We start from the raw sequence: 22535 nt of genomic DNA, 5'->3' as shown, positions 1-22535 counted from the left end.
CTCAATGGTGCTTGGTGCCATACCCTCAGGGACTTTAATGTTATATAAAAACACTGACAGCTCAATATCTGCCTCAGTCACTCTCCCTGATCCAGCTGAGTCAGCAGTGGGAAAAATCTGCTTTTCACAGGAACTTGGTAACAGCAATAAGAGAATACGTAGTTTATTCCAAGAAGATATCATGTCTCTCCCATATATAGAATATCTTACTGGAACCGACATGTTCCAGATATCACCTGGAAGACAGTCTGGATGATCCCATAAATATCTAATTGTGAACAAGGTGAAGGAAATCTCATATAAAATTCTTCATAAATGTGACCCAGCCAGTCACTATATGGTAACATTTAAAAGAGACATAAATACTAATTGAACTTTCTGTGGGGATCATCCAGAAACTGTGGCACATCTCTTTTGGTTCCTCTACACAGAGATTCTGGAAGAATTTAGCAGTTTTGTTATTGTCCATATTTTAAGGGAGTTTTCTTTACGATGGGAAAATGTTTTATTCTTTTTCTTTAAGTTCCCCAGGAAGAATGATAAATGTTTTTTTATAAAATATTTGTTAATACTTTTAGCTATTTTATATCCATAAATGTAAGTTTATTAATAAAACACCATATTTCTGCCGTTTTATAAGGATATGAATTGTACATACAATCAATTTCAGACTCAACCAACAAAAAGCCTCTCAGAACAATATTTATATGTTGATTTTTTTCGCCTACTCATATCATCATTTTTTTACTCCTGGTTCTGTATGTTCATGTTCTGTTCTTTTGTAAACTTCATCTGTTTGTATGTTGTATACTCATTGTGTTTCAATAAAGTTCGATTTAAAAAAAGGTACGTTCTAAACGAAGCTTCAGACGTCACTGATCACGTGACTCTGGCCAAACGAATCAAGCCTCGACACGGTGCTTCTGAAGCAGCGCGTTGATCTTTCTGACACACGCACCGGAGCGTCAGCTTCAAGCGGACCATCACTACGTCTCACATCTAAAGGTGTCAAGGTAACTTTGAACTGAGTTCAGTCAATCTGGAGTTTTTCCAAGTTTTCTGTTGCTCTCTGTGAGAGAAGAGCGTTAAAGGCGGGGCTCTCCAGAGTCCAGCAAAACAGGAAACCACAGCTGGGTGTGTGTAAGTGTGCAAACCAATAGAATGCATCGTGGTGGGGGGGGCATCACGGGCAAGAAAAAAATAAAATAATCGGTCGTACCCATGCTTCCCCGACGTCATGCCAGCGCATATTGGGAAATTCGTAGGCACCGATCGGTTTTCTATCAGCCATTTGCTGGGAGTAAGGGCGCCCTCCGTTTGCGAGGTGCGCCTGCTGCTGGCGGCACAGGGAGGAGAGGGCGGGGCGGCGGGGAGTCTCTGGCTGGCTGGAGCGGCATCTAATAACCAACTCGCAAAACAAAATAAAAACAACAAACAGATATTATGATACAGACTTATAATCTGCACCCATGTTTTTTCTAAATTCTATAAAGTGAGCGCGAGAGCCCTCGGTGCGCCTGCGCGCTGCTGAAGTCAAAGTAAACTTTATTGTCATCTCCGCTACAGACAGTCCAGCATATAGAGAGACGAGACGACGAGGCTGCAGTTACAGCGGTGCAAGTAAACAAACAATAAATATAAGAAGAGTAAGAAAATAAATCTACACTTTAGGACTCGGGGTAAAGGATCAATAACAATTTAAATTTATAATTTACAGTTTGATGATTTAAAGTCTCACACAAGCCGTCAAAAGGGGCGGGGCCGGCTGCTTCCAAGTAGAGCACATTTCATTTATAATGATGTAAATCCAAGCCCATCATGGATTCACGATCTGAATCCTGGGTTGTGTGGAATCCCAGAAATCAACCTTAGACAAAGTGAATCTGTGAACTAAGGTGTAGGTCTGTTAGGTTAATTGTGCTGATCCTCGGGTTGGGGGATTTGTGTTTGTACTGGAGCGCAAAATTCAAACCAATGGAAGATGGACAACAAAAGTTCAAAGCCATCAGGTGCTCAGTTTATGTATTTATTTTTGGCCTACATCAGTAAGAAATGCCAAATTATATACACAAAGTTACAGGAATCACCACTCCTGTTATTCATGATGATTTCAGTAACATCACATAATAACATGTAACATTATTATGTGATGTGCGTACTGTTAATGCTGATACTGTGGTGAAATTCTCTGCTTCTTTTGTGTATTCTGCATCTATTACGTCAGATTGTCTTACCCCTCATATGGTTGAGAATTTTGCCAATACCCTGTTAACTACATGTTCCTCCATCCTCGACACTGTGGCACCTATTAAAATGAAGCGCCCCAGAACTTACTCACAATGTTGGTTAAGTGACTCTGTTCGCGCTCTACGACGTGCGTGTCGGCGGGATGAGAGAAGGTGGAGGAAAGATAAACTCCAGGCATCTTACGACATCCTACGTACTAGTCGCTTGAAGTTTCAAACTGCTGCCAAAATGGCTAAAGCAGCTTTTCTTTCAAAAATTATCTCTACCAATGGTAACAATCCTCGAATTTTATTTAAAATTTTTAACTCTGTGGTCAACCCCTGCCCCACTATGCCGCTGCCGTGCTCCACGGTTCTTTGCGAACAATTTTTAAATTATTTTTTAGATAAAGTCTCATCTCTTAAATCTGCTCTTCCTTTAATGACAGGCCCTGCGTTTACCCCTGACTGTTCCTCTTCCTTCTATCAGTTTGAACCCGTTTCACTCCCTACTCTTAAGCGTCTGGTTGAACAAATGAACAATACTAATCTCGTATATGATGTTCTTCCATCTCGTATAGTTAAGGACTGTTTTAGTGCAATTGGACCTAGTATATTGTCCCTTTTGAACTCTTCTTTGCTCTCTGGTTGCGTACCATCAGCCTTTAAACATGCTATAATTCAGCCTGTTCTTAAAAAAAGGAACCTCGATTATAATGATTATGCGAACTATAGGCCGATTTCCAAGCTTCCGTTCTTGGCCAAAATTCTTGAGAAGATAGTGTTGCTTCAACTCCAGGCCTACCTGGATGAGAATAGCATTAATGATAAATTCCAATCGGCCTTCAAACCACATCATAGCACTGAGTCAGCGCTGCTCCGAGTTCTCAATGACCTTCTACTAAAAGCTGACAATGGGCGCTCCTCGGTCCTAGTGCTATTGGATTTATCGTCGGCTTTCGATATGGTTGATCATAAAATCCTATTGGCGAGACTTGAGCACACTGTAGGCATCAAGGGTGTTGCCTTGGATTGGTTTAAATCATACTTGTCCAATCGGCTCTCCTCGGTTCACTTGGCCACTTCCTCTTCCTCCGCTGTACCTGTCTGTTGTGGTGTCCCTCGGGGATCTGTGTTAGGCCCTACTCTGTTCTCATTGTACATGCTTCCATTAAGCGCTATCTTTGAGAAATATCACATCGCTTTTCATTATTATGCTGATGACATTCAGATCTACTTTGAGTTAAATGATGACCTAGCTTTGTCCTTGAATAGTTTTCGAGAGTGCATGTGTGAGGTCAGGCAATGGCTCCTGGCAAATACTCTTATCCTTAATGATAAGAAAACTGAAATTGTGGTCTTTGGCAGTGACGTCCTTCGTGCCAAACTTCGTGATGCTTTTGGTTTTCTCACTAGCTCCTTTTCCGACACTGTTAGGAATTTGGGCGTGTTACTTGACAGCTCATTTAAACTTGATAGACAAGTGTCTGCTGTTGTTAGATCCAGTTTATACCAACTCCGCCTTATTTCTAAGGCCAGGCAGTATATCCCGCATAAAGACCTGGAAAAACTCATCCATGCCTTTGTAACTTCGAGGCTGGATTACTGCAATTCACTCTATTTTGGACTCCACTCTCCCTCCTCCATAGATTACAGACAGTCCAAAATGCTGCTGCACGCATTCTAACCAAAACTAAGAAGTTTGCCCACATTACTCCCGTCCTAGCTGATTTGCACTGGTTTCCTGTGAAATACCGTATCCAATTTAAAATTCTGCTGTTTACTTTTAAAATCACTAATAACACAGCACCGAGCTATCTTAAGGAACTCTTAAGCTTATATGTTCCTGCTAGGGCTTTAAGATCATCCTCACAGTTACTGTTGGTGCAGCCTAGATCTCGGCTGAAGTCTAGAGGTGATCGAGCGTTTGCCCTGGCCGCACCAGAGTTGTGGAACAACCTTCCCATTGGCATTCGGGCGTCTGACTCTATTCAATCTTTTAAATCACGGCTTAAAACGTATTTGTTTAATCTTGCGTTTTCTACTGGTTAAATGCTGGCCTTGTCTGCAGTGATTTATTTTACTAATTTTCCTATCTTGCTTTTTATTTGCACTGTGTATGTCTTATCCCCATTGTGTGTTGATGGCACAGTTATATTGTGCTATAGCTATGTGCTATAGTTATATTTTTTCTATTGGTGGCTTTTTCCTGTGAACATAATTCTACACTTTTATTTTTATGACTCTGATTATACTTGTGTTAATTTGTTTTATGTTAAGCACTTTGGCATGCCGTTGGTTTTTAAATGTGCTCTATAAATAAAGATTGTTGTTGTTGTTGTCCTGTAAGCACAGTCTGCCTGTGTCTTTTCTCTGCAAATGAACATTTTCAGCCAATATAGGTAATACATCAACATGGCTGCCGTGGCTAAGTTAGGAATATTTATAATGTCATTTCCAAAACTTGCATATGATCTGCAATTTGTAGCAGATCTACTGACTGTCACAGAGCAGCTGGAGCAGTCTCGAATGCAGGTCAGTCCACTGCTGCCCCCTGTGGCCAAGTGCCATAGCTACTGCTGGATGAACTCGTGACACATCTGCACCTGTTTCTATGAACACATTGAGTCTGAGTGGCTGCACTTACACTGGTGCATTCAACATATTGAAAGATGCCAGCAATGTGGATTGTCAAGACTCAAACCAATCCACATTGCTGGCGTTGCATCTTTCAATGCCAGCAATGGCAGGTATCAGTGCTCAAACCTTTTGTGTTTGTTTCCAACAAGTTGCCCACCTCGGGAAACAAAAATGTGTTCTTTTACTTGTCAGATGAACATATGAGACACTTTGACTCTTCAGTGCAGTGTGGAGCCTAACAAAGATCTGTTTTGTGTCCCAGCTGATCAGCAGGAGGAGGAGAGTCTGACGGAGCAGCAGAGGAACATTTTCAGCTACTTGGACTCAGCTCAGCCACTACAGAGGAAACAATGAGCTCAACACAGAAGGTGACAGACAGAGCAGGACCATATGACCAAAGATATTTATCACCATATACATTTGAACATTTGCCATAACGATGTAGCTGACGATAGAATTGACACCAGACAAAATACTTTACAGCTGCACAACTTTATTAAAAACCCATCAATGTATTTTCACTGAAACAACCAGCTGTTGTTTATGTGTTTATGTACTAACAGCTGGAAACGTTTCATACAGCTTTGTTTGACAGAAATGAAGGAGAACATATTTAGTTCATTTGTTTCTACATGAGCTCTGTGTGATTTGATGAGTATCTGAGGCTGAGACCACAGGACTGTGAAACATGATTGTTGGGCTTCATTTCTGTGCTGAACAGTCGTTTAAGATTAGCTGTAAATAACAATTAGCTGATGTTGTTCATGAGACTAAAGTCATCTCACTGTGGTAATGTAAATATAATATGGCCAATATTATAGTTATTATATTGTTGGCATTACTAAATTTGGCTCAATGCTTACATATATGTGTAAAAAGCAAATGTAGGAGCTGTGATAACTGTGTCTGATAGAATGAAGAGTAGACTGATATATGAAATATTCCTTTATTGGGTGAGAAAATCAGACCATGTCATAACTGCTTTAAGTCACACAGAATAGATATCAGAGCCTTAAACAGGCTGACGTCTGCTAAATGGGTCAAACTGGGCAGAAGGTCTACAAACACATAACATCCTTATAGAATATGATGTAACACTATAGATCAACTTAGCTCAGAATATATAAAGCATATAAACAGTTACAGCAATATGATGCAACAAACACAGCAGCTGCTGATCCAAAATACTCAAAGCTTCATAGTCAAAGGAGCTTGCAAAGAAAAGCGTCTGGACTTCTTTAAGTTACTTGAAGACGTTTCACCTCTCATCCGAGAAGCTTCTTCAGTTCTAAGGTCAAATGGTGGAGAGTCCCAGATATAAACCTAGTGGGAGTGACCCCCCACAGAGGGACAAAAGGACCCCCTGATGATCCTCTAATCACCTGAGCCAAGGTGTGAAACTGGGTGTGGGCCCCAATCAGCCAGTTTCGGGTGTGTTCATTGTGAAACCTGGCCCCACCTTATCATGCGAATTCCTGAGATCAGATGGCCCAGGATGTGAGTGGGCGTTAAGGCGTCTGGGAAGGGATCTCAAAACTGGATTATAGATGGCAGAGAGTTGGTGTCGTAAACCCCGCCTCTGTTCAATGATGGCCGCTCACAGTGGACATAGATGGCTTCTTTCACTCCTCTTTCAAACCATCTGTCCTCTCTGTCCAAAATGTGAACATTGGCATCCTCGAAAGAGTGTCCTTTATCCTTAAGATGCAGATGGACTGCTGAGTCTTGTCCTGTGGAGGTGGCTCTTCTGTGTTGTGCCATGCGCTTGTGAAGTGGCTGTTTGGTCTCTCCAATGTAGAGGTCTGAGCATTCCTCGCTGCACTGTACAGCATACACCACATTGTTAAGTTTGTGTTTTGGCGTTTTATCTTTCGGGTGAACCAGTTTTTGTCTGAGCGTGTTGCTGGGTCTGAAATGCACCGGGATGTCATGCTTGGAGAAAACTCTCCTGAGTTTCTCTGATACACCGGCTACATAGGGGATGACAATGTTGTTGCGTCTGTCCTTCTTATCCTCCCTCGCTGGTGTCTGGTCTTCTTTTCTGTGCCTCTTTGCTGACTTTAAGAACGCCCATTTAGGATAGCCGCACGTTTTGAGTGCTTCCTTTACATGTGTGTGTTCCTTCTTTTTTCCTTCAGGTTGAGAGGGAACATGTTCTGCCCGGTGGTGTAGGGTCCTAATTACTCCAAGTTTGTGTTCCAGAGGGTGATGGGAGTCAAACAGGAGGTACTGGTCCGTGTGTGTGGGCTTCCGGTAAACTTCGATGTTGAGGTTGCCGTTCTCTTCAATGTGCACAGTGCAGTCCAGGAAGGGCAAACAGTTGTCCTTTGTGTCTTCCCTGGTGAACTTGATGTTTTTATCCACAGTGTTAATGTGCGCAGTGAAGGATTCCACTTCTTGTGTCTTGATTTTGACCCAGGTGTCGTCCACATATCTGTACCAGTGGCTGGGTACTCTTCCTTTGAAAGAGCCAAGAGCCTTCCTTTCCACTTCCTCCATGTAAAGGTTGGCTACAATAGGTGACACGGGGGAGCCCATGGCACAGCCATGTTTTTGTCTGTAAAAGCCTTCGTTGTATTTGAAATATGTAGTGGTGAGGCAGAGGTCTAACAGGGTGCAAATCTGATCGGCTGTGAAGTTGGTCCTGTCCTCCAAGGAGCTGTCTTCTTGTAGTCATTTTCTGACAGTCTCCTCGGCCTCCGTGGTGGGTATGCAAGTGAAGAGAGAGAACTGAAGAAGCTTCTCGGATGAGAGGTGAAACGTCTTCAATTAACTTAAAGAAGTCCAGACGCTTTTCTTTGCAAGCTCCTTTGACTACGATGACCTGGATGACTGAGAACCTTCACAGACTCAAAGCTTCATAGAACTGAAACCAACATTTATTTTTAGCTCCATCCTGCTGCTGATACAGACTTTAGGTTTCTGAACATTAAACTTGTTGCTGCCTTTCATAGTGTGTAACTTGAAGGCCCTGAGTACTTTCTCCCACACTGAAAACACTGGGATGATAACATTATTTGAACATTACCTAATAAGACTGATTCAGCACAGACAGTTATGTTAAACTTTCCTAGCAGTCCTTCACAAACAGGGAACAGTCTGTCTATTCTCTCCATCTGTCAGCTGCTGCTGGCTCTTCCTCCTCCTCTTCCTCACACACTGCTGAGTTTGTCCTGGTGGATCATCAGGGCTGCAAAGCCTCACAGATGATGTGCAGCAGTGGCTCCCTCAGTCTGTCCTCACTCTGGACACTTGCAGTCGTCACACATGGAAATCAAATGTGTGATAAGCTGCAGGATTCAAACACAAGTGTAACTTATAAACACATGTTCATACTTTTATTCCACAATCAGAGAGAAAGAAACAGAGAGAGAGTGCAGGACAGACAGACAGGTGACAGTCTCAGGTGTACACACTGCTACACAACAGCACCAGAGAAGCAGGATTTAGTGTTTGTGTTATTACGAGTGTAAACAAGAAGAGTTCCAGATGGTGCAGTGGACACATGTGTGACTGCTGTGATTAAAGCATCTTTCTTTCAGCTTAACGAGTGAACCGTCAGCTCGTTCAAACACACATTAAAGTGCGTTTGGCTCGACACCACCGAACAGAGGCAGCAATATAACACAGCTAACATTAACAGTGCAGTGAATCCTGCTTGTGCCGTGATGTTCAGGACTGCAAACCGAGCAGCATCACTGACTTTCAGCTTGTTGTGTTTGTGGATATATGACTGACTTTAATTATCCACAAAATCATCACATTCTCTGTCAGATTAAGGTCGACTATTGAACGGCGTATATTTTAAAGGCTTTAAAACCAAGTTAACGCTGAAAGTACAAACATCACTAATGTCACATAACTCTGCCGACAAGGCATAGCTATGGCTATGAAATGCTCTTTGTGTATCACTTCTTCATTATGAAAGATGTCATTAATGCACTAGTAATGTCTCATCTGGAGTATTGTTCAATCATTTGGTCAGCAGCTAATAAGACAGATCTTAACAGACTTCAGTTAGTCCAGAATAAGGCGTCCAGATTAGTGTGAAGATGTTCATACTATACTAATATTGATAAAATGCATAATAACCTTTCTTGGCTTCCTGTACAGGCTAAAATATTCTATGGCTTACTTGTAGTTCTAAAGAAAGCAATTCTGTTAAACACACCACATTTATTCTGCTCAGCTGCAGTATCCAGATGAAATACATCATCATATTACACAGTTTTCAACAAGCTGCAATTTAGTAAATGCTCGAGTTAAAAGTAACGTTTTGTAAAACTGTTACATTTAGAGCAACTTTTAAGTGGAATAAGTTGCCTTAAAAAATTAGAGAATTATTCAAAACTTCAATGAACACTTAAAAGCCGATTTACAGAGCTTTTAGTTGTTGTAAATATTGTAAGACATGATTTGTTTTTGAAATTTGTGTAATGTGCCTCAATGTTATTGATATTATTATTATTATTATTATTATTGATTGCTTATATTTGAACAATTGTGAAACCTCACTGTGGATGTAAGAGTGAAATTATGTGGATATCTTGAATCCACTTTATTGTGTAATATTTTATGTGAGTATTTGACGGAAGACGAGCAACATCTGTTGTGGAAGCTAACGGGGTCCCTTTAGAATAAACAAACATAGGATTTATTATCACTGAATAATTCTGTATAAATCTATACAAATTATAGAAATATGTAATAGGAAACAACAAAATGATCTAAATTATAAAATAATGTGTGTGTGTGTGTGTGTGTGTGTGTGTGTGTGTGTGTGTGTGTGTGTGTGTGTGTGTGTGTGTGTGTGTGTGTGTGTGTACAATCAGGAGGGATGGGCATGATTTTAGTGTTTGAACAGTCATGAATTATCTTTAACAGCAGGTTGGATGTAATGTGTTAGAACTACCAGCAGGTGGGGTTAAGAGACCTTTAAAACACTAGGAGTCCCAGGCTTCTACCTTTCTACCTTTAAAACCCGGAGTGCAGCCAAATGGCTTTTAGCTAGGCTTTAGCTTCAGCCAAGTGGAAGCTAAATTGGCTAGTCATTCATATGTATATTAGGTTGTTACCTGGGAATTCTGGAGGGAAGCGGAGTGGGGGTGTGTGAACGAGGGGGTGGGGGAGCTGCTAAAAGCTGTGAACTTCCCTTTTGTGTTTCATCTTGATGCATTCTCAATCATCCAGGGAAATAAATCTCCAAAAGTCACCAACTTGGAGTGTTTCAGTTTGCCGTCTTAGGGAGAAATCAACACACATGGGTGTATTTCCTTTGTTGCTGAGATTTACTGATAAAAACAGTACAAAAAACCAACCATTTGTACACATATTTACAAATAATAATAAAAAGTGAGTGAGTACATTTCAACATTTTCAGCAATCACTCACAATCCTGGCACTGCCATGGTATCTGTAGTCTGCATTGACCACATGTGTATCTGTTGCAGTGAACACATCGCACAGTGGCATGATTGTTCTTGCATTTGTGTTTGACCTGACACATGGCTCTTTTTCCAGGGCTAGGTGTGGAGGGTTGTGTCCAAAGCAACTGTTCTTTTCTTGCCTTCTTTGCAGCTACATGAGAGTGAGCCAACTCTCTTGCAAGCTCCACCAGGAAGTCCACCCGTCTTTCCTTCATCCTGGTGCATGCTTGATACAGCACATGTGCATTCAGTGCTGCCATGTCAATCATGTTATAAAACACGGCAACTGGCCAGGTTGAAAACACCTAAGAAATAAGATAAATTGTTATTTCCATAGCCCTTTTACACTTACCTGTGTACACTTACACATACCTGAGTGGTGAATTCTAAAGGGCTATGGAAAAAACAATTTATCTTATTTCTTAGGTGTTTTCAACCTCTGCTGCCACGCTGACGGCGTATGCGGCCAAACGGAAGAAGACAGTCTATATTCTTAGCAGCATGCACAGCGTGGTTCAGACTGATAACACTACCAAAAGGAAGCCAAACACTGTCACCCTTTACAACAAAACAAAGTGTGGCGTGGATGTGATGGACCAGATGGTTCGGGAGTACACTGTCCGCAGAGGAACACGGCGCTGGCCAGTTGCCGTGTTTTATAACATGATTGACATGGCAGCACTGAATGCACATGTGCTGTATCAAGCATGCACCGGGATGAAGGAAAGACGGGTGGACTTCCTGGTGGAGCTTGCAAGGGAGTTAGCTCACTCTCATGTAGCTGCGAAGAAGGCAAGAAAAGAACAGTTGCTTTGGACACAACCCTCCACACCGAGCCCTGGAAAAAGAGCCATGTGTCAGGTCAAACACAAATGCAAGAACAATCAGGCCACTGTGCGATGTGTTCACTGCAACAGATACACATGTGGTAAATGCAGACTACAGATACCATGGCAGTGCCAGGATTGTGAGTGATTGCTGAAAATGTTGAAATGTACTCACTCACTTTTTATTATTATTTGTAAATATGTGTACAAATGGTTGGTTTTTTGTACTGTTTTTATCAATAAATCTCAGCAACAAAGGACATACACCCATGTGTGTTGATTTCTCCCTAAGATGGAAAACTGAAACACTCCACTCCCCTCCCTCCAGAATTCCCAGGTAACAACCTAATATACATATGAATGACTAGCCCATTTAGCTTCCACTTGTCTGAAGCTAAAGCCTAGCTAAAAGCCAAATGGCTGCTCTCCGGGGGTTTAAGTGGTGTTTGGTGCCACGCTCCACCTTCAGGTTTAAAACTAGTGTTAATGGAGTTTGAAGGTTGAGTTTGTTCCACGACTGCATTTCACTCACTGCCTCTGTTTGTATCTCTGTCACTGCAGGACCAACATGGAGCCAGAAGTCAGCGCTCTCAGGAGGCCGACAAACCTCACAGAAGAAAGGGAGAGAAAAAACACACCTGTGACGAGTGTGGGAAGGGTTTTACTCTGAGGGCTTTACTAAAACAGCATCAGGTCATCCACACTGGAGAGAGACCGTTCAGCTGTGACGAGTGTGGAAAGTCTTTTTCCTTCAAGCGTTCCCTAAAAAGACACCAACTCATCCACAGTGGAGTTAAAGCGTACAGCTGTGATCAGTGTGGCAGAGCTTTTACTCAAAGTAGCAGCTTACAGAATCATCTAGTTACCCACTCTGGAATTAAGCCATACACCTGTGATCAGTGTGGGAAGGCTTTTACTCAAAGTAGCCACTTACAGAGGCATCTAGTTACCCACTCTGGAATTAAGCCATACAGCTGTGACGAGTGTGGGAAGGGTTTTACTGTGAGGGCTAAACTAAAACAGCATCAGGTCATCCACACTGGAGAGAGACCGTTCAGCTGTGACTTGTGTGGAAAGTCTTTTTCCTCAAAGGGTTCCCTAAAAACACACCAACTCATCCACAGTGGAGTTAAAGCGTACAGCTGTGATCAGTGTGGCAGAGCTTTTACTCGCAGTAGCCACTTACAGAGTCATCTAGTTACCCACTCTGGAATTAAGGCGTACAGCTGTGACATCTGTGGAAAAACTTTCAGCCAGAGAGGGAGCCGAAATACACACCTACGCATTCACACCAGACATGATGTGTACTGCTGTGAACAGTGTGGCAAATACTTTACAACAGACGCACAGTTACAACAACACATGTTTACCCACACTGAGGAGAGACCTTATCAATGTGACCTGTGTGAGAAGACTTTTAAAGCTCCACATCACCTGAGACGACACCAACAGATCCACACCAGAAAGAGACTCTACAAGTGCATCTACTGTGAGAGAAGCTTCTCACAGTCAGGTCATCGTAACATTCATGAACGTGCACACATGGAAGGAAACTACAGCTGTGACCAGTGTGCCCAAACATTCACCTCATTGTCTGCTCTGTGCAAACATCAGCGCGATCACTCAGGGCTGAAATCACTCCCATCACTGGATCACAGTGAATCTGAAGACACAGAAAGATCCTCTGGTTTCTGTGTCGGACTCAAAAAGCTTGAGATCAGGCTCCACAGAGTTCAGATAGAATCATTTAAACTTGTGTTGAACTGAACTGGTTGCTGGGCTGAACTTCTACATAATACAGATCTACATGGGATCTTCTTTTCTGTTTTTTACTGAGTCAGTTTTGTCCTTTTTTCTCTGTCCTGGTTTTGCTCGTCTGTAAATGATTGAAACTCAGTCAAATAGTTCATTGTTCTCCAGCAAAACGTTTTGGAAACTCATGTTTAACCTTTAAAACTCTGACATGTTTTAGCACACAAGGCTTCATCGGGGAGTTCACTCATGATTGGACCATGAGAACAAAGGTTTTTAGTTCTTTCAAAGAGAGTCTTGGAGATGTTTGATGTTTCTGTTTTTTCTACATAAAGGAATAAACTATTTTTCTTGCTTCATGTAGTGTGGAAGTTTTTAATGTTTCTTCATCTGTTATGTTCTTGAATGTGTTCACGTGAAGATGGTATAAATAAACTGTTGTCAGAGATTTACAGTTATCAAACAGTTAGGTGAATAAACAACACTGAGACACTTGGAGACGGTTAAGGTGCTGCACGGGTGAGGGCTCAGAGAGGACTCACACCGAGCTGCAGTAGTCGTTTATTATTTATAGCAGGGTGAAACAAGCATAGCAGTTTCCTCTAATTTTGCATATGTGTGTGTGTGTGTGTGTCTAAGTTCGTATAAATGTCATAGGGTGAACTTCCTCTTTCTATAAACAGAGCGAGTAGTACATTTTGTTCTTTTCCTATTAAGAGTAAAATATGAACATGTACTTTAATGCAACATAAAACTCATTAAAGCGTTTCTTCTTTAACATCCCCTCCTGATGTTAATATTTTTCACTTAATCATACTTTATTATCAGCCAACAATCACTTGCTTATAACATTTTCAATTGTAGCATCATTCAGTATGTGTGTGTGTGTGTTTCTATACTAAATCTTCTTCATCCGGTTCATCTTCTAGTGGCAGTCCAACATAGGTAATTACTGTGGCCTGTACCATTTTGTCAATCATGGATCTTATGCATGGTAGGATACATGTAGAAAACAAGCATAACAATAGAAGCAGAACTCCTATCAGTACGAGTCCTTTTATCACGAGGGTCTTCCAGCTGCCACTCAGCAGCCAGGTCAGCCAGTCCTCATTGTTCGTGACATAGTCTTGTTGCTGCGCATTACTCAGTTGTTGCAACTTGTCTAGGGCGGTGGTCATGGTCAAGGAGTGCACGTTGTCCGGGATATAGGTGCAACAAGTGGTGTTGAATAAGACACAGAGGCCCCCTCTCTCAGCGAGAATCATGTCCAGGGCGACCCTGTGTTGCATGACCACTATTCTGATCGCGTCGATTTCCTCATTCTGAGCCTTATTTATCTTTGTTGAGCTGTTCAGGAAAAGTCCAAATCGGTAGTCAAGAGTCTCAATTCTTAACGTGTTTTTTCCAGTTCCGACCCATGGGAACAGTGAGTGCAGGACCTTCTGTCCGGTGGTCCACAACTTGAACTCCGCTGGTACATCACTGCCCCAGATTGGGTCATAGGGTTGCACGTCATCAGTGTTCCTCTTGCGTCGTGGTTGGTTCTGATGACATGGTTGACCATAACATACTATTGGCGAGACTAGAGCACACTGTAGGCATCAAGGGCGCTGCCTTGGATTGGTTTAAATCTTACCTCTCCGATCGGCTCTCTTCGGTTCACTTGGCCACCTCCTCCTCCTCCGCTGTACCTGTTTGCTGTGGTGTCCCCCAGGGATCTGTGCTAGGCCCTACCCTGTTCTCACTGTATATGCTTCCTTTAAGTGTCATTTTTGAGAAATACCACATTGCCTTTCACTATTATGCCGATGACATCCAGATCTATTTTGAGCTGAATGATGATCTAGCTATGTCTGTGAGTAACTTTCGAGAGTGCATGTGTGAGGTCAAGCAATGGCTTCTGGCAAATTTTCTTATCCTTAACGATAAGAAAACTGAAATTATGATCTTTGGCAGTGACGCTCTTTGTGCCAAACTTCATGATGCTTTTGGTTTTCTCACTAGTTCTTTCCCTGACACTGTTAGGAATCTGGGTGTGCTACTTGACAGCTCATTTAAACTTGATAAACAAGTATCTGCTGTCGTCAGATCTAGTTTCTACCAACTTCGCCTTATTTCCAGGGCCAAACACTACATCCCGCACAATGACTTGGAAAAGCTTATCCATGCCTTTGTTACGTCAAGACTAGATTACTGTAATTCACTTTATTATGGTCTCCACTCTACCCTTTTACATAGATTACAGACAGTCCAGAATGCCGCTGCACGCATTCTAACTAAAACTAAGAAGTTTGCTCACATCACTCCCGTCCTTGCTGATCTGCACTGGTTGCCTGTGAAATTTCGTATTCAATTTAAAATTCTGTTGTTTACTTTTAAAATTACTAATAACACAGGGCCAAGTTATCTTAAGGAACTCTTAAATTCATATCTTCCTACGAGGGCCTTAAGATCTTCCTCACAGTCATTGTTGGTTCAGCCCAGATCTCGCTTGAAGTCTAGAGGTGATCGAGCGTTCGCTCTAGCTGCACCTGAGCTGTGGAACAATCTCCCGATTGGCATCCGGGCGTCTGATTCTATTCAATCTTTTAAATCACGGCTTAAAACATATCTGTTTGAACTTGCTTTTTCTACTAGTTAAATTCTCGCCTTGCTTCTAGTGAGTTGTTCTATTAATGTGTCTGGTTGTTTTGCGTTGTCCTGCGCTGTCAATGTTTTCTATCACTGTGTTTGATGGTACAGCTTTACAGCTTTACTCTGCTATAGCTGTGTGCTATAGTTTATTTTATTAGTGGTTTTACCTGTGAACATAATCTCTCACTTATATGACTCTGACGTTATAGTGCTAATTATTTTATTGTTGCGTAGCCTATGTCCTCTATCACTGTGTATGATGGTACAGTTCTACTTTGCTATAGCTGTGTGCTATAGATTATTCCTATTAGTGGTTTTTACCTGTGAACATAATCCCACACTTATATGACTCTGATGTTTTAGTGTAAATCATTTTATTGTTTTATTGTTTCATGTAAAGCACTTTGGCATGCCCCTGGCTTTTAATGTGCTCTATAAATAAAGATTGTTGTTGTTGTTGTTGTTGATGGAATACTCTGAAGGTGTGGTCTGACACTAAAATTGGGGCGCAGAGTCCGGTACAAGAAAAGCTCACAACTAAGACAAAACTGCTCCTGCAAGGAAAGCTCACTGTTATGCATGCAAGGTGATCAGCTCTAGGTGAGAAGACATTTAAATCTCACACTTGTTCTGCTGCATTTTTGAAGCTCAATTCCAGGAACAGATCGCAGGGTTCATTTTTATATACACTGCAACTGCCATGAGGACAGGGCCATTTTTTTGTTGTTGTTTGTTTTTCCTTTTGCTCTGTGCAGCACTTTGGCAGCATTTTTAAATTTCTCTTTGTATTTTTTCTTTCTTTTACTAGTGAAGAGATGTAGCGTGAACAGTTATACAGTCTAAATATCCCATATGGGTCGTGTGAAATGGTGTTTTCAGTTTCATTCAGTTGAAGTAAAGAACGTTGAATATTTCTAAGTGTGCTGTTTTGAACCAACATGTCACAGTATGATCAGTGCTGTAATTTTTGACAGTCACTGTATCAATGTTATTTTTGCATCTCTTGAATAAAGGTTTTGACCTGCAAGTGCTAATTTCTTTAGTTATTGGGGTAAAATGGGTAATGTTAATAGGAAGGTGTTTGCCAATTCAGTAACCTAATTTAATGTTAATGGAAACTAACATTACCTCAAATTGTTTAGTTATAATTGTTGTTTAACTGAATCTTGATTTTTGATCTTGATTTGTTCTTTCCCAACATTTTTCAAAAGAAACAGTCTAATTTCTTTGCTGTGATTGATTCCAGAGAACACGGAAGAACTGACATTATTTAACTGTTGATTTATATAGATTCAGTGGAGGAGTAATGTCAGTTTAATTCTTTACCTACTGTCAATGCAGTGAAATTAGACATTTTGTTTTGAAAGGTTACTGGTGGATGCCAGCAACCATCTTGGAAGAGAACAATATAATCTGTTATTAGGCCTCCATTTGAAAATTGTGTATTTGATACTAGAATATAATAGCAAAATATAATTTGAAGATAACATGTAGTATTTAAGTGACCAAGTAGTATTGGGTAAAAGTTATTGAATGGTGTTGGGATAAAGTGAGAAAATTGTGAAGGATTAAAATATTCCAAGAGCTCAAATTACTTCATCAAAACATGTTTAAGTCACATTTTATCAACACAAATTGCACAGGCTTATTGAACTTGAATAAATTGTGTTAAGTTAACTCAATTGTTTAAGTTGCTGCCAAAGCAAAACATCTGTGTGCAACAAATGTCCACCATTGAATTAAGTAAATCCAACAACATATTTTTTTCAGTGTAGTTTGGACTTTATGATTTCTGTAACTGGAAAATATTATTTTGTTTAAAGACAGAAGTGACCGCATAGTTGCAACATCAAAGGGAAATATTAATTAATTAGCATCAAGTATATTTGTTGCTTAAGCGTTTGCACTATAACTTAAGTAGGATTATAACTTTTAAGGAAGGAAAGATTTCAGATATTTAGTTCACTGTTTCAGTTATTTTATATGAAATTAAAACATTTACGTTGGTCAAATATGATGCTCTAAATCAAATAAAAGTTTGAAAATAAATGATGTATTTTTAAATGCTGCAACAAATGTTCACAAAAAGTAACTATAATTAAAACCAGTTAAACAAAACCAAATGTTTGAATCATGCTTAACCAAATGCCAGGCTGGAGAGCTGAACCTAAAGTATACGTAGAAAGATTTCAACATCTGAGCAGTTTTTAATGTTTTTATCACATATAAATGTCACAGCAGTGGGTCCTGGCCCAATGCTTTGTGTTTTTGGTTTTCTTTGACTCTTGTTTTTCTTGGTTTTTGTTCTTCTTGTTTATCAGGCTCTCAGTAATCTTAGTTCTCCCTCCCTCAGTGTTCATTTCAGCCTGTGTTTAGTTTCTGTTCCCGTGTCCCACGTTTCATCGTTTCATGTCGAGTCAGCCCTGTCTCTCTGTTTCCTGTGTCTCCCCAGTCAGCCCCGCCTCCCTCGGGCACTCATGTGTGATACAGAGTAATAAACCTGACTACATTTGCTGCACTCTCTTTATTACCTGTTACTTTAAAATTCATACACTAATTATGTCTGCCCATCTCTCTAATGTGAAGGTCAAAGGTCAACATCCCAGTGACACAAGAATAATCCCAAAGGGGCAAAGGCAGCGGTTAATTTAGCACATTTAGCATTAAGGGTACAGCAATGATATACTTTTACTTATTGTGGCAGGGGTGTGGTCTCTGGCCTGCTGCAGTGGAGGCTGGTGGCGGGACGTTGGACGGCACAGGTGAGGGTGATGGAGCTCATGACTCTCCCCTTTATAGTGACGGGGGAGACTGGCGTGGGGGAAGCGTGTAGTGGAGGAAGCCGAGGAGAGAGCTGGTTTCTGGCTACAAAGACGGCGTCAAACCAGAAAAGATTGCTCGTGGTCAAATAATGTGTCAATCACCTGTGAATCAAACTGTGTGTGGCTCAGTTCGTGTCACAGTGTTGTTTAGTATATCTTCACTTGTCTCACTCTCCTTCTGTTCTGTCCATCAGGACGATCCTCAGCGCTTACACAGATCCTCCATCGATGTTTTGGATCCAATCAGTGATCAGTTCTACGAGGAGGCCTGGATGTTCACCAGCGCTCGCTACACCTCCATCTACCAGAAGGTGAGTGTACTCCTTTGTACTCAGATTAACATTTTACTTCTTAAAATACATTTTCATATATGAGCTTTCTATTATTTCATGGGCCATTTAATCAATATTAAAATTACAAGCATATCAACAAAGGTGAAGCTGGTTTTTTCCACTTGCTGTCACACAGTCATGGAGGAATACAATAAATACATAATCAGTCATAGATCCTGAACAATGACATTAAAAGAAAGTCTGTGGCTCTAAAAACTAAACAGTATAAAGACATGCTCCAAGCTGCTGTTTCTCTCCTACTCCTCTAGGTTTTCCACTGTCGGCCATCCAGCGATGCTGGAGGGCTACCTGGCCAATGCTGGCCTACACAAAGAGGTCCCGGCTCGGAGGAGCTGAAGGAGATCCTTGCCTTCCTCGTCAGTTTCCTCTTCAGTTCCTATCCCAACAAAACCTTCTTGCACCTATTAGCTCCAAAGAGGCTATGGTGCCCGTGGAGGTCTGGACCTGAGGCCTGTGCTCATCACGTGGATAGAAAACACTCTGACACCATTCTGGAGGTCTGATGGGACTCTGACCAAAACACAGATGAAATAAAACTTGTGGCTGGAGCTTTTAAAATTACTTTTTCACCTCATAGATTAATGCTCATGATTGCATGTTAGCCAGACAGCATCTCCCCAAGGTGAAACTCTCAGGAGACATTTACTCTTAAACTGTAATCTGGTTGAGACTACTTGAGGAGATCTTAGTAGCGAGTATGTGGATTTAGTCTCTTCACCAACAGCAGACAGACCCATGCCAAGAAAGCAGACATGTTCTCAAAGAAAGCCGAGAGCAGAGATTGGAAAAAGCTAAAAAGAAAAAGCTGCAGCTTCAGACGACTATCTGCCTGTAAGGCTGAAAAAGTCCAGTTACGCTCTATTTTGGAAAAGCTCCCAGTTTTGGTGACCTGGACTTTTATTTCCCCTCTTCTGCTACAGATGTTGACTGTGACCTCAGAGGCCAACTGGACCACACAGCTGCAGCAGGAGTGAGGGAGAGGAGTCTTCATCCAGCTTCAAAGAAAACATCCAGGTAAAGTGACGTGGATCAGCGGATAAAGCCGTCTCCACTTTCAAAGGAGATCCTCTGAGAGAGAGACTCTCTGAGCCATTTTAGCCTCAAATTATAGGACTTTATAGTACAGCAACACTTTTAAAGGACAAAAATAAGATAAACTGTGACTGTAATACAAACAAAGTATTGCATGTGTTTTTAAAAGTGTTCCTCCGATGGGCAGGATATCACTATTAGACTGTCCCACCAGCCAACTTCAACAAGAGACCACAGCAGCATTCAGTGATCAGCACAGATGTTCCTCTAACACTCAGCATCTGAGCCCTGTTGGTCTGTGTGCTTCTGCTTTTGCTCAGTTAGAAACCCTGCAGCAACCCGACCCAAAACTGTGTCTTCTTGTTGGCCTCAACGTTGAAGTGTCAAACGTCCAACATCTGGAAAGGAAACCACGCCAGTGTACTGTGATGTTTCACCAACATGTGGCAGACGCTGGTCCTGCCTTTCATGCTGACATCAGCAGAGAGCCCCGCCTACCTCAAAGCCTCCCCTGTCATGTATTGATCAGGATGATTATGAAGATGAGCGAGTGCAAATAAGACTGTAAAAGTCCACGAGCAGAATGTTTGGATGCTTTCTAATGATTCATGAATATCATGAGAGTGTTTGTGTGTTTTGTCTTTTCTTTGCTGACGTTTGTTACTAACAAAGACAATTTACGCTCTGTGTGTGTTTTCATCCTTACCAGCCGCACTCTAACTGCAATGAAGGAAACAAACTGTAGAAATGGTCGACTCAGTGACTTCATAAAATATTGAAGTGGTTCAGGTAGAGCCAGTTTTTAAATGACCATGAACACTGAGCGTATTGTATCTGTACAGCATGTTTTTCTATTAGACAGATTTGTAACAGAGGCCTTGCTCTCAGTAAGTTTGAAATCCTTTTCTGATTTATTTTGTAATCTCTGATCTTTGTGTATCCTGCTCAGTTTGCATGCTGCCTGTAGGAGTTTCTGTCTTTGTATTTGAAGAGAATTCATTGAATATACTCAGCTGCTTCCCTTTGGTGCCTCACACATCACTGAAGTTTTTCAGTGTCCAGTTATTTGTTTTTAATAGCTGTTTGAATTCTCTGTATGTTTGACCCTGTAGACTGTTTAATGGACTGCTCGTCTTCCTGTTTGTAACCACTGCCTGTTTAGGACTAAAGATTTGGATTTTTGACTTTAACACAGCCTCTGCGTGTCGTCCCTTTGTGTCCTCGTCCTCTGTGAATGTGTCACAGATGTTTCCATGATAATAACACAGGTTTCCCACAGTGGCTTGCAGCAGCATTTATTCACAGCACATTTGAGAAAGGTTCAGATTAACTCGATGAGTTTATATTCAGAATGATTCTGACAGTGGGCCACTGTGAATTGTGATCTTTCATCAGGTCAATGTTTAAGTTCAGTATTTCAAAGCAGGAGCTATGAACAGTCATCATGTTGGCATTAGAATTATTATTATTAATCATTATTAATAATGTCGTTACTCATGTATAACTTTGATTAGTATACATGAATTTTATCAATAGTAAAAATAATGAATAATTCATGTATAACTTTGATTGTGTTTTGTATATTAATTATATTTAAATAGAGATGTTGACCCTGTCTCTACAGTAGCATCAGTGTAACATACATTATTGGTCCAAGCTGTCATAAATGGGGAGCCTGATCCTTTATTATGAAAACATGACGAGTATTTTTCTTGTCAGTTGGGAAGAAGTTGGTCTTTTTTTCCTTCTTTTTGCTCAGTTTGTCTTTTCTTTGATAATTGAAACTCTGATCAAACCTACTCATGTTCACAGCATGTAAAAGCAGCTGACAGTCCGTGGCATTGTTGTTTGTAGAGGTGCAGTGTAGTGGGAGCATAAATCAAAAGAAAACAGTAACATTTATGTAATAAAACATTTGAATGAAAATGAACAGGCCCTTTATGAACTTCAAAGGGATCTGAAAACAACACTTTTTAAAAGAGTATCTTGGGGTGTAGGTGGTCAAAATAGAAAACTGAGCTGAGACTCTAAGTTCAATCCATCCATTGGTTTTTACTTAGGAGGAAGAAATGTCAGGCTGGTGCAGGCTGGTTAGGTGCATGTGGTTATCTTTACCTAAATGAGTTCACTTTGTGGCTGCCAGGTTGGGCAGAAGTACCTGTCCCCTGTTAGGCTTAGCAAGGTTCTCCAGGAGTTTCTCCATGGGTAGAGCTTCTAGCTCCTGCAGCACATCTGTGGCCGTGCAGGCTGCCACTTTCTTGGTTGCTCTTTTTACCCCACTGGTGGATGAGCTGCAATGGTCTCCATTTGTCCCATATGTGTTTACTTCTTCTTCTTCTTTTGCATATTAAACACATTATTCTGTTTCTATGTATTTGCTATGATTTGCTATTTGTTAAGTAACATTGCTTCACTCACTATGCCGGGTTTGTGTGTGGAAGCATTCAGTTGCTGGCAAATCAAACATTCTGCAAATGAAGCTGAATACTCAGTTACATGTTTCTTTACATTTTATTATGTTACAGATTAAGTCATTTGTTCTTACTTTGTTTGTCTTTTCAGTCTTCATGAGGGTCAGGTGTGGGGAAACGCCCGCCCGGCATTTCCTCATTTTAAAGTCCTGCTGATGTCACACATGACATCAGCAGGTCAAACCAAGTGGAGGGGTTTGTTTGTCCATAGAGATGCTTCCTTTTGTTTGTTTTAAGGTTTAAATGGATTTGTTGAATGTGTTTCTTTTCATCAATACTGCCATTTAGTTGTGTAAATGTGCATGTTAGAAGTGTGAAGAGGTTTTGTGTTTAGAAATTGTTAGCAGAGCTGC

The 22535-nt window shown here is 41.1% G+C and overlaps 1 protein-coding gene across 2 annotated transcripts; it reads left to right on the top strand.

Moving 5' to 3' along the window:
* Nucleotides 1-906: 906 nt before the first annotated feature.
* On the top strand, nt 907-20906 carry LOC112432637 (phospholipase D1-like). Of its 2 annotated transcripts, XM_076881322.1 has the most exons (6): nt 907-1013; nt 5128-5233; nt 18521-18637; nt 18928-19176; nt 19600-19693; nt 20032-20906. In XM_076881322.1, the coding sequence occupies exons 2-5, from the start codon at nt 5216-5218 to the stop codon at nt 19651-19653; spliced, it is 438 nt and encodes a 145-aa protein (XP_076737437.1). In that variant the 5' UTR covers nt 907-1013; nt 5128-5215; the 3' UTR covers nt 19654-19693; nt 20032-20906. The 2 variants fall into 2 exon arrangements, 1 of the variants encoding a protein (XP_076737437.1); XR_013096367.1 differs by lacking the exons at nt 907-1013; nt 5128-5233; nt 18928-19176 and having other exon boundaries at nt 18452-18637.
* The last annotated feature ends 1629 nt before the right edge of the window (nt 20907-22535 follow it).

Source organism: Maylandia zebra, unplaced genomic scaffold (genome assembly GCF_041146795.1).
Source record: "Maylandia zebra isolate NMK-2024a unplaced genomic scaffold, Mzebra_GT3a scaffold11, whole genome shotgun sequence".
Classification (NCBI taxonomy): domain Eukaryota; kingdom Metazoa; phylum Chordata; class Actinopteri; order Cichliformes; family Cichlidae; genus Maylandia; species Maylandia zebra.
Note: the sequence above shows the minus strand (reverse complement) of the source record. Positions and strands in the feature narration are given on the sequence as shown.

What these genes read in the sequence shown, in the direction of transcription:
- LOC112432637 (XM_076881322.1), top strand. An exon ending in ACACCTCCATCTACCAGAAG is followed by an intron (nt 18,638 to 18,927) that starts GTGAGTGTACTC and finishes CTACTCCTCTAG; the next exon opens with GTTTTCCACTGTCGGCCATC. An exon ending in ACTCTGACACCATTCTGGAG is followed by an intron (nt 19,177 to 19,599) that starts GTCTGATGGGAC and finishes CTTCTGCTACAG; the next exon opens with ATGTTGACTGTGACCTCAGA.